This window comes from Schistocerca nitens, chromosome 4 (genome assembly GCF_023898315.1).
Source record: "Schistocerca nitens isolate TAMUIC-IGC-003100 chromosome 4, iqSchNite1.1, whole genome shotgun sequence".
In the NCBI taxonomy this organism is placed as follows: Eukaryota; Metazoa; Arthropoda; class Insecta; order Orthoptera; family Acrididae; genus Schistocerca; species Schistocerca nitens.
This window is the reverse complement of record NC_064617.1, coordinates 703,680,879-703,698,345: the sequence shown is the minus strand read 5'-3', so window position 1 is coordinate 703,698,345 and position 17,467 is coordinate 703,680,879. Positions and strand designations below refer to the sequence as shown.

General features: G+C 54.7%; 3 protein-coding genes across 3 annotated transcripts; all 3 read right to left on the bottom strand.

Moving 5' to 3' along the window:
* Positions 1 to 5,405: 5,405 nt before the first annotated feature.
* LOC126252523 (uncharacterized) lies at positions 5,406 to 6,506 on the bottom strand. Its single transcript, XM_049953419.1, has one exon. It carries the CDS (start codon positions 6,504 to 6,506, stop codon positions 5,406 to 5,408), a length of 1,101 nt encoding a protein of 366 aa, XP_049809376.1.
* A 910-nt stretch (positions 6,507 to 7,416) lies between these two features.
* On the bottom strand, positions 7,417 to 9,019 carry LOC126252522 (uncharacterized). Its single transcript, XM_049953418.1, has 2 exons — positions 8,832 to 9,019; positions 7,417 to 8,740 (listed from the first exon to the last, which is right to left on the bottom strand). Exons 1-2 carry the CDS (start codon positions 9,017 to 9,019, stop codon positions 7,417 to 7,419), a joined length of 1,512 nt encoding a protein of 503 aa, XP_049809375.1.
* A 3,870-nt stretch (positions 9,020 to 12,889) lies between these two features.
* On the bottom strand, positions 12,890 to 13,282 carry LOC126252521 (immunoregulatory peptides-like). Its single transcript, XM_049953417.1, has one exon. It carries the CDS (start codon positions 13,280 to 13,282, stop codon positions 12,890 to 12,892), a length of 393 nt encoding a protein of 130 aa, XP_049809374.1.
* Positions 13,283 to 17,467: the final 4,185 nt, after the last annotated feature.

Sequence of the window (17,467 nt, the reverse complement as noted above, 5' to 3'; positions counted from 1 at the left end):
TGCAACAACACTGTGTTCTAGGCGGTGGAATTCCAACACCAGAAAAATCCTCTGTTCTAAGGAATAAACCATGTTGTCTACAGCACACTTGCACGTTGTGAACAGCACACGCTTACAGCAGAAAGACGACGTACAGAATGGCGCACCCACAGACTGCGTTGTCTTCTATATCTTTCACATCACTTGCAGCGCCATCTGTTGTTGAAAATTGTAACTACTGTAATTTCGAAAGTTTGTCTGCCTGAAAATGTACTGTTGTCCCAAGCATATTACAACAAACGGTGTATTTCTATCGCTGCTCGTTTAGTTTTTATTGCCGTTTCAAATATACTGGTCATTTTTTAAACACCCTGTACTAAGTTCCCACTTCTACCGTAGAACGACACGGAGCTTGCCTCGTTATACTCAGCAGATCTCGACTTACCAGCGACTGCCTGAATGGTCCTCCTGACCCCTCATTTGTACTAAGTTCGAGTGTCACTGAAAGCTTCTAGAAGATTCTAGAAGGTTCTATATATCTGGCCCAGAGGCTGGCCGCACTTACTGGTACACTTCCGTCATTACGAGACGCGTGAAAGCTATTTGGTTCCCTGTTATCGTCACGTAAGCTTATTTGCCTCCTGGCGCCACTGTGTCGGCGCTGGCTAAACGTGATCATCAAATACTGTCGCAACGTTTCTTCCGTCCTGGAACGTGCTACTTTGTTGCATTAAGAGCTGAATTATTCTTACTACTGTTAATTTATACTTTTTGTTGAGTTAGATTCGCAATACCTCCCTTCCCCTGGGGAAATTTTATAAGCTCTGTCCTCGGAGATTATAAAATTTCTGGTTTCTCTCTTTCACTGCCAGCGGAGGATTTCTCTTGTATAAACTAGTTCTAGACATTTGTACAATATATATTCGTCCTTCAAAATACATGGTGTCTTTTGACACATAAAATTCATTTTACATCACTGACAATTGGAATTTGTCTTTTACATTCATCACTTTTTACATTATAAAGGAATTACTCTTTTTAAATACATATTAATTAAATATTTCTTAATACTCTTCCCGTGGATTTTTCTATTACATAATACCTGTTATTTTTGCAATTAACATTATCTTTTATCTGATTGCATACGTGGGAATTCCACCATGGGGGTGGGAGCCCTGGACATTATGGTTAAGGTAGGTAATTATGTCTTCTCTTTGCTTGCTTCAGGTGAGTCTATGAAACTAATAGTGGTTAATCCGTCTTCTGTATCCGGTTCAGGTTCGGATGCCCGTGTGTGCGTATATCTTATAACCTCCCGTTTTGGGTTCCTACTATTAACAGTGTTCGTTATGCAGACATTTGCACAACACCTTTCACTTAGTGTCCACAGCTGTTGCCCACACTTACGACAGCACTTACAGTTTATACATAAACAACAACAATAACAATTATAATTAGTGTTACAGATCTTGTATACCCCCACAGGGAATACGTACTTATTGACCATCCTCGAATGGTGGTTCGCTGTTGGTACTCTATTTCATCCTGCAGCTCGTCTATCTTATGTCTGGCTGCTTTTAACTCGTCTGAGTGACATGCCATATGCTCTAATGGTAACAATACTGGTATTTCTGACACTTTACGCTTCTCCTCGTCTACTATACAACAATCAACATCTATACTTAAAGGTGCGACTACATCCCATTCACTAGTGTTAGTACGAATTAGTCTTTCTGACTGTAACATTATCTGTGCATCATAGCCCTTACATTTACTCTTAAAACTTAACTTTCCAGTTCCTTTGATTATAAGATCTGAGGGTGGCGAGTCATTACATAGGATCTTCGTATTGGACTACGAATAGTCATTCGTTTCCCCGTATCTGCGTCCAGATACTTTCGTTCAATATGATATATTTTTGATTGCAATCTTTCGGTACGTTGATAAAGGGTTGAAGCAGTCTGGCTTCACACCTCTCATGGTCGTAAGTCGACATTAATACAAAGTTCTGCTTACATATCTGGTGCCTTTCGGTTGTTGTCTTACATATTAGTTGGTCTCCTGCCATTTGTGCGTACTGTCGTTTTGCTTCGTCGATCATGAGAAACTCTTTCTCCGGGGTGATATACGTAAATAACCTCTTACTATTATCACATACTGCAGGTAAAGACCATATTTTACACAGAGAGTACTAATTGCTATCCACTAGTGGAACATTTAAGACATAAATTAAAGTATTGTCGGCTAAGAATACATCTAAGTGTATTACATGTAATAACTGATACCCATGGTCTTCAGTGAGCTCGATCGGAAACTTTTTGTCTCTTAATTCATTTTTAATAAGCCCTAAATATTTTACTACTTGAATGGGATTTATCAAGTGTGGTTCCAACAAACCTATTTGCTATTGACGATATAAACAGATAGTATTCCGTTTCTAATTCATTGAACATGGTTGTCAACTGCACCAATTGTTCCGTAATTGTTACCAAAATCAACGCTAACTGTATTTTCCTATCCGTGCTATTCTCGAACTCTTCCATATGTTTGCTCAATTTACGTATTCCTTTCTCGATAATCTCTTCGCTTTCAGTTATTTCATTTATGGTTTGGTTAAACCCCATGTTACTATTGTAACTTGTTCTTTGGAAAGCCTTAACAATGCTCTCTGTTGTTCCTCTAGAACATCTATCTTGGCTTTGATAAATGATGCTTCTTCCTCGTCTAATGTGCCAAATAACACTTTACTTGTTCCACCTATACAGTTCAAGATACCTCTTTCCGCACGGTTCGATTCATGTCAGGCTAATTGATCTATTAACTTCCTTGCCCCCTATATCTTCCCGATATGCCAGCTTATGGTTTGGTTCGCGTGCTCACATTCTACTGTACTCAGTTTCGCCTTTTGTAATTTCGTTATGCAATTTTCCACAGCCCTGGTGGCTGCCTGTTTCGTGCTTTCAAATTTAGCGTGCTATGCCTGTAGGTTGAAGTAACGCACTATTCTCCATGTCGTGCTGTAAAGGTATACAGTCCCTTGATTGTCATAATAGATACCAGGTGTTGAATGGAATTTTTGCACCCACATTTCCTTTGTAAGTATCTCGTCTTCCGTTACTCCGGCGACTGCGATGCTTCCGATTATCAATATTCTCCACATTATGTGTGCAGCCATCATCTGTGACTAAAATAACGCTTTTAGTCTGTTGGCGTGTACTTTTACACATTTCTTCCCTTTTATTCTTTTTACCACATTTGGTCCTTTTACATCTACGACAGTGAATGGTCCTCTCCATTGACTATCGAGTTTCCTTGTCCTTCCTCGTCTTACACTTTAATCAAATAAGACTTCTTGATCGTGCTTTCTGAATACTTTTGGATTTCATGTCTTATCGTATTGCTCTTTGCTTTGTTCTTTGCGTCGCTGTGTTTTAACGCTGGCCTCTTGATACAATGCCTGCAACCTTTGCCTCACTGCTGTTGCGATACTTCTCATTGTCACGGCTTTTCTGATGTCTATTCTCTTCTGTTTTAATGCTTCCTCTTTAATTAGACTTTAGTGAGCTCTACTGTCCACCAATAGCCCCATTCAGTTTTCTGTTGTGTCGCGGCTAATCATTTGTATGTAGTCAGTCTTTCCAATACAGTCTACTGTACGTACTATGCCTGTCGCTACATAATTATACACTGCATTTTCGGTTTTTTCTGCAGTATTCAAGGAATGTTGAAGTTTCTTCCGAAAAATAATTCGAACCGTGAGTATCCCGCTGTACTGTGTGGTGTCGTATTGAATACGAAGGTCCCAAACGGTAGTCAAGTATCCCAATCTACCTGATTCTTAGCTATCAAATTTCTTAGCATTTCTGTTACTGTACGATGTGTACGTTCTAGAGCCCCATTCGTTTGAGAGTGGTAGCTTGTTGTTTGTACTCTCTCAATCTTTAACAGTTTGCATACCCTTTTCATTGTCTCACTTAAAAAGTTACTTCCCATGTCGATTATAAGAATGTTGGTATACCGAATTTCAAAATTACACTTTCCACTAATTTTCGTGCCACTGTATCTGCATCTTGCCGTTCTATTGGTTCTGCTAACCTATCCTTCGGTTGTGATTTCTTCATTAGCGATACTACTCATTGTCACGGCTTTTCTGATGTCTATTCTCTTCTGTTTTAATGCTTCCTCTTTAATTAGACTTAAGTGAGCACCACTGTTCACTAATAGCCCCTTTCTGTTTTCTGTTGTGTCGCGGCTAATCATTTGTATGTAGTCATTCTTTCCAATACAGTCTACTGTACGTACTATGCCTGTCGCTACATAATGGGACTGCTGCATTACGTTCGCGGTTCGTTTCCCGGCTTCCCTTTTTGCCGTATATTTGCCCGACGACTTTCGTGACAATCGCTGGCGTAATGCTCTGTACGATGGCATGTGAAGCAGGTTACCGGTTTCGCTCTATTGCACGGAGAGGAATGTCCGGTCAGGTTACATTTCGAGCACCGTACAGGTGGTGGACATTCTTAGCGTGACCCATTCCCGTGGAATTTGCGAGCATCTATGGTTTCTACTGGTAGACTAGTTCTCATTGGTAGTGACTGATCATGTTTGTTTGACTAAATTTACGTACTTGTACGCGGCTGCGGCATTCTCCAGCTACGTGTCCCAATTTTCCACAGTTGTAACATCCTTTCTTCCCTGTCTGATTCGTATACCCTGTATGCCGGTATTTTTCTTTCTCGGATTGAACTGCGATTTCCTCAGTTGACGCCAAATCTGGTGCTTCAGACAGCGATATTTTCTTTCCCTGAGCCCGTACTATCGTTTTTATCCTATCACAAAACAGACTCTGTATAAAGACTGCTCTACCCAAATTCCCGATTAAGGCACAACTGCCTGGAATCTCTGAGGCCGTCATTACTCGTCGCATGGCGTCCCTGAAATGGCATTGCATGGAGTCTACCCGGGCGCCCGATTAAACCACACTCTCCTCTTTACTTTGGAGGCTACTAACTGTTTTGCACGCGTAATAGCCTAGCGTCCGTTTGTTAGCATAGGTTTTGGTGAGGATCTCTTTCACTTCCCACCAGGTTTCGGTATGGTCCCTTACAGTAAGCTTACTAAGGGCTGATCCCATTATTTGTCCTATAAAATACTTAAGGAATATAGAATTAGATTCTACCAGTTCGTAGGCATTATCACAATTATCTAAAAATTCTGGGAATTGTTCTCTATCTCCGTCAAACTTCAGTGGTACTTACTTAGTTGCTTCACTATAGATCAAGTATAAACGATCACTATCACTTTTGATGGTTGTTTCAGCAGGAGCAGTCATTTTCACTAATCTCTTATTTTATTAAGCATCGTGCTGTGTTGTAGTGAACCTCTGGCTGTGCTGATGCCGTGCTGGTGGTTTGCGAGCCTCTTTCTCACGTCCGCTGTTGCTGTCCTGAATGGTGGGCCGCTGACCCACGGCTACTGCCGCTTGTTGCCTCTGGAACGGTGGGCCTCTGACCCATGGCTGCTGCCGCTTGTTGCCTGTGGAACGGTGGGACTCTGACCCATGGCTGGTGCCACTTGTTGCCTCTGGAACGGTGGGCCTCTGACCCATGGCTGCTGTCGCTTGTTGCCTGTGGAACGGTGGGACTCTGAGCCATGGCTGCTGCCACTTGTTGCCTGTGGAACAGTGGGCCTCTGACCCATGGCTGCTGTCGCTTGTTGCCTCTGGAACGGTGGGATTCTGAGCCATGGCTGCTGCCACTTGTTGCCTCTGGAACGGTTGGCCTCTTACCCATGGCTGCTGCCGCTTGTTGCCTCTGGAACGGTGGGCCTCTGACCCATGGCTGCTGTCGCTTGTTACCTCTGGAACGGTGGGCCTCTGACCCATGGCTGCTGCCACTTGTTGCCTCTGGAACAGCTGGCCACTGACCCATAGCTGCTGCCGCTTGTTGCCTCTGGAACGGTGGGCCTCTCACCCATGGCTGCTGTCGCTTGTTGCCTCTGGAACAGTGGGCCTCTGAGCCATGGCTGCTGCCACTTGTTGCCTCTGGAACAGTTGGCCTCTGACCCATGGCTGCTGCCGCTTGTTGCCTCTGGAACGGTGGGCCTCTGACACATGGCTGCTGTCGCTTGTTACCTCTGGAACGGTGGGCCTCTGACCCACGGCTGCTGCAAATTGTTGCCTCTGGAACGGTTGGCCGCTGACCCATGGCTGCTGCCGCTTGTTGCCTCTGGAACGATTGGCCTCTTACACATGGCTGCTGCCACTTGTTGCCACTGGAACGGTGGGCCTCTGACCCATGGCTGCTGCCACATGTTGCCTCTGGAACAGTTGGCCTCTGACCAATGGCTGCTGCCGCTTGATTCCTCTGGAACGGTGGGCCTCTCACCCATGTCTGCTGCCGCTTGTTGCCTCTGGAAGGTGGGCCTCTCACCCATGGCTGCTGTCGCTTGTTGCCTCTGAAACAGTGGGCCTTTGAGCAATGGCTGCTGCCACTTGTTGCCTCTGGAAAATTGGGCCTCTGAGCCATGACTGCTGCCACTTGTTGCCTCTGAAACGGTGGGCCTCTGTCCCATGGCTGGTGTCGCTTGTTGCCTCTGGAACGGTGGTCCTCTCAGCCATGGCTGCTGCCACTTGTTGCCTGTGGAACGGTGGGCCTCTGACCCATGGTTGCTGTCGCTTGTTGCCTCTGGAACGGTGGGACTCTGACCAATGGCTGCTGCCACTTGTTGCCTCTGGAACAGTTGGCATCTGACCCATGCCTGCTGCCGCTTGTTGCCTCTGGAACGGGGGGCCTCTCACCCATGGCTGCTGCCGCTTGTTGCCTCTGGAACGGTGGGCCTCTCACCCGTGGCTGCTGTCGCTTGTTGCCTCTGGAACAGTGGGCATCTGAGCCATGGCAGCTGCCACTTGTTGCCTCAGGAACGGTTCGCCTCTGACCCATGGCTGCTGCCGCTTGTTGCCTCTGGAATGGTGGGCCTCTCACCCATGGCTAATACCGCTTGTTGCCTCTGGAACGGCGGGCCTCTCACCCATTGCTGCTGTCGCTTGTAGCCTCTGGAACAGTGGGACTCTGAGCCATGGCTGCTGCCGCTTGTTGCCTCTGGAACACTGGGCCTCTGACCCATGGCTGCTGCCACTTGTTGCGTCTGGAACGGTGGGCCTCTGACCCATGGCTGCTGTCGCTTGTTGTCTCTGGAACGTTGGGCCTCTGAGCCATGGCTGCTGCCACTTGTTGCCTCTGGAACGGTTGGACTCTTACCCATGGCTGCTGCCGCTTGTTGCCTCTGGAACGGTGGGCCTCTGACCCACGGCTGCGGTCGCTTGTTACCTCTGGAACGGTGGGCCTCCGACCCATGGCTGCTGCAACTTGCTGCCTCTGGAACGGTTGGCCTCTGACCCATGGCTGCTGTCGTTTGTTACAACGGTGGGCCTATGACCTATGGCTGCTGCCACTTGTGGCCTCTGGAACGGTGGGCCGCTGTCCCATGGCTGCTGCCCCTGTTGCCTCTGGAACAGTTGGCCTCTGACCCATGGCTTCTGCCGCTTGTTGCCTCTGTAACGTTGGGCCTCTCACCAATGGCTGCTGCCGCTTGTGCCTCTGGAACGGTGGGCCTCTCACCCATTGCTGCTGTCGCTTGTTGCCTCTGGAACAGTGGGCCTCTGAGCCACGGCTGCTGCCACTTGTTGCCTCTGGAACGGTGGGACTCTGACCCATGGCTGCTGCCGCTTATTGCCTCTGGAATGGTGGGCCTCTCACCCCTGGCTGCTGTCGCTTGTTGCCTCTGGGACAGTGTGCCTCTGACCCATGGCTGCTGCCACTGGTTGCCTCTGGAACAGCTGGCCTCTGATCCATGGCTGCTGCCGCTTGTTGCCTCTGGAACGGTGGGCCTCTCACCCATGGCTGCAGCCGCTTGTTGCCTCTGGAACGGTGGGCCTCTGACCCATGGCTGCTGTCGCTTGTTACCTATGGAACGGTGGGCCTCTGACCCATGGCTGCTGACACTTGTTGCCTCTGGAACAGTTGGCCTCTGACCCATGGCTGCTGCCAGTTGTTGAATCTGGAACGGTGGGACTCTCACCCATGGCTGCTGTCGATTGTTGCCTCTGGAACAGTGGGCCTCTGAGCCATGGCTGCTGCCACTTGTTGCTCTGGAACGGTTGGCCTCTGACCCATGGCTGCTGCCGGTTGTTCCCTCGGCAACGGTGGGACTCTCACCCATGGCTGCTGCCGCTTGTTGCCTCTGGAACGGTGGGCTCCTACCCATGGCTGCTGTCGCTTGTTGCCTCTCGAACAGTGGGCCTCTGAGCCATGGCTGCTGCCGCTTATTGCCTCTGGAACAGTTGGCCTCTGACCCATGGCTGCTGCCGCTTGTTGCCTCTGGAATGGTGGGCCTCTGACCCATGGCTGCTGCCACTTGTTGCCTCTGGAACGGTTGGCCTCTGACCCATGGCTGCTGCCGCTTGTTGCCTCTGGAACGGTGGGACTCTCCCCCATGGCTGCTGCCGCTTGTTGCCTCTGGAAAGGAGGGCCTCTCACCCATGGCTGCTGCCGCTTGTTGCCTCTGCAACGGTGGGCCTTTGACCCATGGCTGGTGTCGCTTGTTACCTCTGGAACGGTGGGCCTCTGACCTATCTCTGCTGCAACTTGTTGCTTCTGGAACGGTTGGCCTCTTACCGATGGCTGCTGCCGCTTGTTGCCTCTGGAATGGTTGGCCTCCTACCCATGGCTGCTGCGCTTGTAGCCTCTGGAACGGTGGGCCTCTGAACCATGGCTGCTGTCGTTTGTTACAACGGTGGGCCTATGACCCATGGCTGCTGCAACTTGTTGCCTCTGGAACGGTGGGCCTCTAACCCATGGCTGCTGCCGCTTGTGGCCTCTGGAACGGTGGGCCTCTCACCCATGGCTGCTGCCGCTTGTTGCCTCTGGAACGGTGGGACTCTGACCCATGGCTGCTGTCGCTTGTTGCCTCTGGAACGGTGGGCCGCTGACCCATGGCTGTTGCCACTTGTTGCCTCTGGAACAGTTGGACTCATACCCATGGCTGCTGCCGCTGGTTGCCTCGGAAACGGTGGGCCTCTCACCCATGGCTGCTGCCGCTTGTTGCCTCTGGAACGGTGGGGCCCTCACCCATGGCTGCTGTCGCTTGTTGCCTCTGGAACAGTGGGCCTCTGAGCGATGTCTGCTGCCACTTGTTGCCTCTGGAACGGTTGGCCTCTGACCCATGGCTGCTGCCGCTGGTTGCCTCTGAAACTGTGGGCCTCTCACCCATGGCTGCTGCCGCTTGTTGCCTCTGGAACGGTGGGGCCCGCACCCATGGCTGCTGTCGCTTGTTGCCTCTGGAACAGTGGGCCTCTGAGCGATGGCTGCTGCCACTTGTTGCCTCTGGAACGGTTGGCCTCTGACCCATGGCTGCTGCCGCTGGTTGCCTCTGGAACGGTGGGCCTCTCACCCATGGCTGCTGTCGCTTGTTGCCTCTGGAACGGTGGGACTCTGAGCCATGGCTGCTGCCACTTGTTGCCTCTGGAACTTTTGGCCTCTTACCCATGGCTGCTGCCGCTTGTTGCCTCTGGAACGCTTGGCCTCTGACCCATGGCTGCTGTCGCTTGTTACCTTTGGAACGGTGGGCCTCTGACCCATGGCTGTTGCCACTTGTTGCCTCTGGAACGGTTGGCCTCTGACCCATGGCTGCTTCCGCTTTTTGCCTCTGTAACGGTGGGCCTCTCACCTATGGCTGCTGCCGCTTGTTGCCTCCGGAACGGTGGGCCTCTCACCCATGGCTGCTGTTGCTTGTTGCAGCTGGAACAGTGGGCCTCTGAGCCATGCCTACTGCCGCTTGTTGCTTCTGCAACGATGGGCCTCTGACCCATGGCTGCTGCCGCTTGTTGCCTCTGGAACGGTGGGCCTCTAACCTCTGGCTGCTGTCGCTTGTTGCCTCTGGAAGAGTGGGCCTCTGAGCCATGGCTGTTGCCACCTGTGGCCTCTGGAACGGTGGGCCCCTGTCCCATGGCTGCTGTCGCTTGTTGCCTCTGGAACGGCGGGCCTCTGAGCCATGGCTGCTGCCACTTGTTAACTCTGGAACGGTGGGCCTCTCACCCATCGCTGCTGTCGCTTGTTGCCTCTGGAACGGTGGGACTCTGACCAATGGCTGCTGCCACTTGTTGCCTCTGGACCAGTTGGCCTCTGACCCATGGCTGCTGCCGCTTGTTGCCTCTGGAACGGGGGGCCTCTCACACGTGGCTGCTGTCGCATGTTGCCTCTGGAACAGTGGGCATCTGAGCCATGGCAGCTGCCACTTGTTGCCTCTGGAACGGTTGGCCTCTTACCAATGGCTGCTGCCGCTTGTTGCCTCTGGAATGGTGGGCCTCTCACCCATGGCTGATACCGCTTGTTGCCTCTGGAACGGTGGGCCTCTCACCCATTGCTGCTGTCGCTTGTAGCCTCTGGAACAGTGGGACTCTGACCCATGGCTGCTGCCGCTTGTTGCTTCTGGAACAGTGGGCCTCTGACCCATAGCTGCTGCCACTTGTTGCGTCTGGAACGGTGGGCCTCTGACCCATGGCTGCTGTCGCTTGTTGCCTCTGGAACGTTGGGCCTCTGAGCCATGGCTGCTGCCACTTGTTGCCTCGGGAACGATTGGACTCTTACCCATGGCTGCTGCCGCTTGTTGCCTCTGGAACGGTGGGCCTCTGACCCATGGCTGCTGTCGCTTGTTACCTATGGAATGGTGGGCCTCTAACCCAAGGCTGCTGACACTTGTTGCCTCTGGAACAGTTGGCCTCTGACCCATGGCTGCTGCCAGTTGTTGCCTCTCGAACGGTGGGCCTCTCACACATGGCTGCTGTCGCTTGTTGCCTCTGGAACAGTGGGCCTCTGAGCCATGGCTGCTGCCACTTGTTGCTCTGGAACGGTTGGCCTCTGACCCATGGCTGCAGCCGGTTGTTCCCTCTGCAACGGTGGGCCTCTCACCCATGGCTGCTGCCGCTTGTTGCCTCTGGAACGGTCGCCTCTCACCCATGGCTGCTGCCACTTGTTGCCTCTGGAACGGTTGGCCTCTGACCCATGGCTGCTGCCGCTTGTTGCCTCTGGAACGGTGGGCCTCTGACCCATGGCTGCTGCCGCTTGTTGCCCCTGGAACGGAGGGTCTCTCACCCATGGCTGCTGCCGCTTGTTGCCTCTGCAACGGTGGGCCTTTGACCCATGGCTGGTGTCGCTTGTTACCTCTGGAACAGTGGGCCTCTGACCTATCTCTGCTGCAACTTGTTGCTTCTGGAACGGTTGGCCTCTTCCCGATGGCTGCTACCGCTTGTTGCCTCTGGAATGGTTGGCCTCTTACCCATGGCTGCTGCCGCTTGTAGACTCTGGAACGGTGGGCCTCTGTCCCATGGTTGCTGTCGTTTGTTACAACGGTGGGCCTATGACACATGGCTGCTGCCACTTGTTGCCTCTGGAACGGTGGGCCTCTCACCCATGGCTGCTGTCGCTTGTTGCCTCTGGAGCGGTGGGACTCTGAGCCATGGCTGCTTCCGCTTTTTAACTCTGGAACGGTGGGCCTCTCACCCATGGCTGCTGTCCCTTGTTGCCTCTGGAACGGTGGGCCTCTGACCCATGGCTGATGCCACTTGTTGCCTTTGGAACAGTTGGCCTCTGTTCCACGGCTGATGCCGCTTGATGCCTCTGGAACGGTCGCCTCTCACCCATGGCTGCTGCCGCTTGTTGCGTCTGGAACGGTGGGCCTCTGACCCATGGCTGCTGTCGCTTGTTGCCTCTGGAACGGTGGGCCGCTGACCCATGGCTGCTGCCACTTGTTGCCTCTGGAACAGTTGGACTCTTACCCATGGCTGCTGCCGCTGGTTGCCTCTGAACCTGTGGGCCTCTCACCCATGGCTGCTGCCGCTTGTTGCCTCTGGAACGGTGGGGCCCTCACCCAAGGCTGCTGTCGCTTGTTGCCTCTGGAACAGTGGGCCTCTGAGCGATGGCTGTTGCCACTTGTTGCCTCTGAAACGGTTGGCCTCTGACCCATGGCTGCTGCCACTGGTTGCCTCTGGAACGGTGGGCCTATCACCCATGGCTGCTGTCGCTTGTTGCCTCTGGAACGGTGGGACTCTGAGCCATTGCTGCTGCCACTTGTTGCCTCTGGAACTGTTGGCCTCTTACCAATGGCTGCTGCCGCTTGTTGCCTCGGGAACGCTTGGCCTCTGACCCATGGCTGCTGTCGCTTGTTACCTTTGGAACGGTGGGCCTCTGACCCATGGCTGTTGCCACTTGTTGCCTCTGGAACGGTTGGCCTCTGACCCATGGCTGTGGCTGCTTGTTGCCTCTGGAACGGTTGGCCTCTTACCAATGTCTGCTGCCGCTTGTTGCCTCTGGAACGGTGGGCCTCTCACCCATGGCTGCTGTCGCTTGTTACCTCTGGAACGTTGGGCCTCTGACCCATGGCTGCTGTCGCTTGTTGCCTCTGGAACGGTGGGCCTCTCACCCATGGCTGCTGCCGCTTGTTGCCTCGGAAACGGTGCGCCTCTGACCCATGGCTGCTGTCGCTTGTTGCCTCTGGAACGGTGGGCCGCTGACCCATGGCTGCTGCCTCTTTTTGCCTCTGTAACAGTTGGACTCATACCCATGGCTGCTGCCGCTGGTTGCCTCGGAAACGGTGGGCCTCTCACCCATGGCTGCTGCCGCTTGTTGCCTGTGGAACGGTGGGGCCCTCACCCATGGCTGCTGTCGCTTGTTGCCTCTGGAACAGTGGGCCTCTGAGCGATGTCTGCTGCCACTTGTTGCCTCTGGAACGGTTGGCCTCTGACCCATGGCTGCTGCCGCTGGTTGCCTCTGGAACGGTGGGCCTCTCACCCATGGCTGCTGTCGCTTGTTGCCTCTGGAGCGGTGGGACTCTGAGCCATGGCTGCTTCCGCTTGTTAACTCTGGAACGGTTGGCCTCTTACCCATGGCTGCTGCCGCTTGTAGCCGCTGGAACGGTGGGCCTCTGACCCATGGCTGCTGCCGTTTGTTACAACAGTGGGCCAATAACCCATGGCTGCTGCCACTTGTTGCCTCTGGAACGGTGGGCATCTGACCCTTGGCTGCTGCCACTTTTTGCCACTGGAACAGTTTGCCTCTGACACATGGCTGCTGCCGCTTGTTGCCTCTGTAACGGTGGGCCTCTCACCTATGGCTGCTATCGCTTGTTGCCTCTGGAACGGTGGGCCTCTCACCCATGGCTGCTGTCGCTTGTTGCAGCTGGAACAGTGGGCCTCTGAGCCATGCCCACTGCCGCTTGTTGCTCCTGGAACGGTGGGCCTCTGACCCATGACTGCTGCCGCTTGTTGCCTCTGGAACGGTGGGCCTCTCACCTCTGGATGCTGTCGCTTGTTGCCTCTGGAAGAGTGGACCTCTGAGCAATGGCTGTTGCCACTTGTGGCCTCTGGAACGGTGGGCCTCTGTCCCATGGGTGCTGTCGCTTGTTGCCTCTGGAACGGCGGGCCTCTGAGCCATGGCTGCTGCCACTTGTTAACTCTGGAACGGTGGGCCTCTCACCCATCGCTGCTGTCGCTTGTTGCCTCTGGAACGGTGGGACTCTGACCAATGGCTGCTGCCACTTGTTGCCTCTGGAACAGTTGGCCTCTGACCCATGGCTGTTGCCGCTTGTTGCCTCTGGAACTGGGGGCCTCTCACCCATGCCTGCTGCCGCTTGTTGCCTCTGGAACGGTGGGCCTCTCACCCGTGGCTGCTGTCGCTTGTTGCCTCTGGAACAGTGGGCATCTGAGCCATGGCAGCTGCCACTTGTTGCCTCTGGAACGATTGGCCTCTGACCCATGGCTGCTGCCGCTTGTTGCCTCTGGAATGGTGGGCCTCTCACCCATGGCTGATACCGCTTGTTGCCTCTGGAACGGTGGGCCTCTCACCCATTGCTGCTGTCGCTTGTAGCCTCTGGAACAGTGGGACTCTGAGCTATGGCTGCTGCCGCTTGTTGCCTCTGGAACACTGGGCCTCTGACCCATGCCTGCTGCCACTTGTTGCGTCTGGAGCGGTGGGCCTCTGACCCATGGCTGCTGTCTCTTGTTGCCTCTGGAACGTTGGGCCTCTGAGCCATGGCTGCTGCCACTTGTTGCCTCTGGAACGGTTGGACTCTTACCCATGGCTGCTGCCGCTTGTTGCCTCTGGAACGGTGGGCCTCTGACCCATGGCTACTGTCGCTAGTTACCTCTGGAACGGTGGGCCTCTGACCCATGGCTGCTGCAACTTGTTGCCACTGGAACGGTTGGCCTCTGACCCATGGCTGCTGTCGTTTGTTACAACGGTGGGCCTATGACCCATGGCTGCTGCCACTTGTTGCCTCTGGAACGGTGGGACTCTGACCCATGGCTGCTGCCGCCTGTAGCCTCTGCAATGGTGGGCCTCTCACCAATGGCTGCTGCCGCTTGTGCCTCTGGAACGGTGGGCCTCTCACCCATGGCTGCTGCCGCTTGTTGCCTCTGGAACAGTGGGCCTCTGAGTCACGACTGCTGTCACTTGTTGCCTCTGGAACGGTGGGACTCTGACCCATGGCTGCTGCCGCCTGTAGCCTCTGCAATGGTGGGCCTCTCACCCCTGGCTGCTGTCGCTTGTTGCCTATGGAACAGTGTGCCTCTGAGCCATGGCTGTTGCCAATTGTTACCTCTGGAACGGTGGGCCTCTCAACCATGGCTGCTGTCGCTTGTTGCCTCTGGAACGGTGTGCCTCTGAGCCATGGCTGCTGCCACTTGTTACCTCTGGAACGGTGGGCCTCTCACCCATGGCTGCTGTCGCTTGTTGCCTCTGGAACGGTGGGGCTCTGAACCATGGCTGCTGCCACTGGTTGCCTCTGGAACAGCTGGCCTCTGATCCATGGCTGCTGCCGCTTGTGGCCTCTGGAACGGTGGGCCTCTCACCCATGGCTGCAGCCGCTTGTTGCCTCTGGAACGGTGGGCCTCTGACCCATGGCTGCTGTCGCTTGTTACCTATGGAACGGTGGGCCTCTGACCCATGGCTGCTGACACTTGTTGCCTCTGGAACACTTGGCCTCTGACCCATGCCTACTGCCGCTTGTTGCTTCTGGAACGGTGGGCCCCTGTCCCATGGCTGCTGTCGCTTGTTGCCTCTGGTACGGCGTGCCTCTGAGCCATGGCTGTTGCCAATTGTTACCTCTGGAACGGTGGGCCTCTCACCCATGGCTGCTGTCGCTTGTTGCCTCTGGAACGGTGGGGCTCTGAACCATGGCTGCTGCCACTGGTTGCCTCTGGAACAGCTGGCCTCTGAACCATGGCTGCTGCCACTGGTTGCCTCTGGAACAGCTGGCCTCTGATCCATGGCTGCTGCCGCTTGTGGCCTCTGGAACGGTGGGCCTCTCACCCATGGCTGCTGCCGCTTGTTGCCTCTGGAACGGTGGGCCTCTCACCCATGGCTGCTGTCGCTTGTTGCAGCTGGAACAGTGGGCCTCTGAGCCATGCCTACTGCCGCTTGTTGCTTCTGGAACGGTGGGCCCCTGTCCCATGGCTGCTGTCGCTTGTTGCCTCTGGTACGGCGGGCCTCTGAGCCATGGCTGCTGCCACTTGTTAACTCTGGAACGGTGGGCCTCTCACCCATCGCTGCTGTCGCTTCTTGCCTCTGGAACGGTGGGACTCTGACCAATGGCTGCTGCCACTTGTTGCCTCTGGAACAGTTGGCCTCTGACCCATGGCTGCTGCCGCTTGTTACCTCTGGAACGGGGGGCCTCTCACCCATGGCTGCTGCCGCTTGTTGCCTCTGGAACGGTGGGCCTCTCACCCGTGGCTGCTGTCGCATGTTGCCTCTGGAACAGTGGGCATCTGAGCCATGGCTGCTGCCACTTGTTGCCTCTGGAACGGTTGGCCTCTTACCCATGGCTGCTGCCGCTTGTTGCCTCTGGAATGGTGGGCCTCTCACCCATGGCTGATACCGCTTGTTGCCTCTGGAACGGTGGGCCTCTCACCCATTGCTGTTGTCGCTTGTAGCCTCTGGAACAGTGGGACTCTGAGCCATGGCTGCTGCCGCTTGTTGCTTCTGGAACAGTGGGCCTCCGACCCATGGCTGCTGCCACTTGTTGCGTCTGGAACGGTGGGCCTCTGACCCATGGCTGCTGTCGCTTGTTGCCTCTGGAACGTTGGGCCTCTGAGCCATGGCTGCTGCCACTTGTTGCCTCTGGAACGATTGGACTCTTACCCATGGCTGCTGAGGCTTGTTGCCTCTGGAACGGTGGGCCTCTGACCCATGGCTGCTGTCGCTTGTTACAACGGTGGGCCTCTGACCCATGGCTGCTGCAACTTGTTGCCTCTGGAACGGTTGGCCTCTGACCCATGGCTGCTGTCGTTTGTTACAGCGGTGGGCCTATGACCCATGGCTGCTGCCACTGGTTGCCTCTGGAACAGCTGGCCTCTGATCCATGGCTGCTGCCGCTTGTTGCCTCTGGAACGGTTGGCCTCTCACCCATGGCTGCAGCCGCTTGTTGCCTCTGGAACGGTGGGCCTCTGACCCATGTCTGCTGTCGCTTGTTACCTATGGAATGGTGGGCCTCTAACCCATGGCTGCTGACACTTGTTGCCTCTGGAACAGTTGGCCTCTGACCCATGGCTGCTGCCAGTTGTTGCCTCTGGAACGGTGGGCCTCTCACCCATGGCTGCTGTCGCTTGTTGCCTCTGGAACGGTGGGGCTCTGAACCATGGCTGCTGCCACTGGTTGCCTCTGGAACAGCTGGCCTCTGATCCATGGCTGCTGCCGCTTGTGGCCTCTGGAACGGTGGGCCTCTCACCCATGGCTGCAGCCGCTTGTTGCCTCTGGAACGGTGGGCCTCTGACCCATGGCTGCTGTCGCTTGTTACCTATGGAACGGTGGGCCTCTGACCCATGGCTGCTGACACTTGTTGCCTCTGGAACACTTGGCCTCTGACCCATGGCTGCTACCAGTTGTTGCCTCTGGAACGGTGGGCCTATAACCCATGGCTGCTCTCGCTTGTTGCCTCTGGAACAGTGGGCCTCTGAGCCATGGCTGCTGCCACTTGTTGCTCTGGAACGGTTGGCCTCTGACCCATGGCCGCTGCCGGTTGTTCCCTCTGCATCGGTGGGCCTCTCACCCATGGCTGCTGCCGCTTGTTGCCTCTGGAACGGTGGGCTCTCACCCATGGCTGCTGTCGCTTGTTGCCTCTCGAACAGTGGGTCTCTGAGCCATGGCTGCTGCCGCTTGTTGCCTCTGGAACGGTGGGCCTCTCACCCATGGCTGCTGCCGCTTGTTGCCTCGGGAATGGTGGGCCTCTCACCCATGGCTGCTGTTGCTTGTTGCCTCCGGAACAGTGGGCCTCTGATCCATGGCTGCTGCCACTTGTTGCCTCTGGAACGGTTGGCCTCTGACCCATGGCTGCTGCCGCTTGTTGCCTCTGGATCGGTGGGCCTCTCACCCATGGCTGCTGCCTCTTGTTGCCTCTGGAACGGAGGGCCTCTGACCAATGGCTGCTGCCGCTTGTTGCC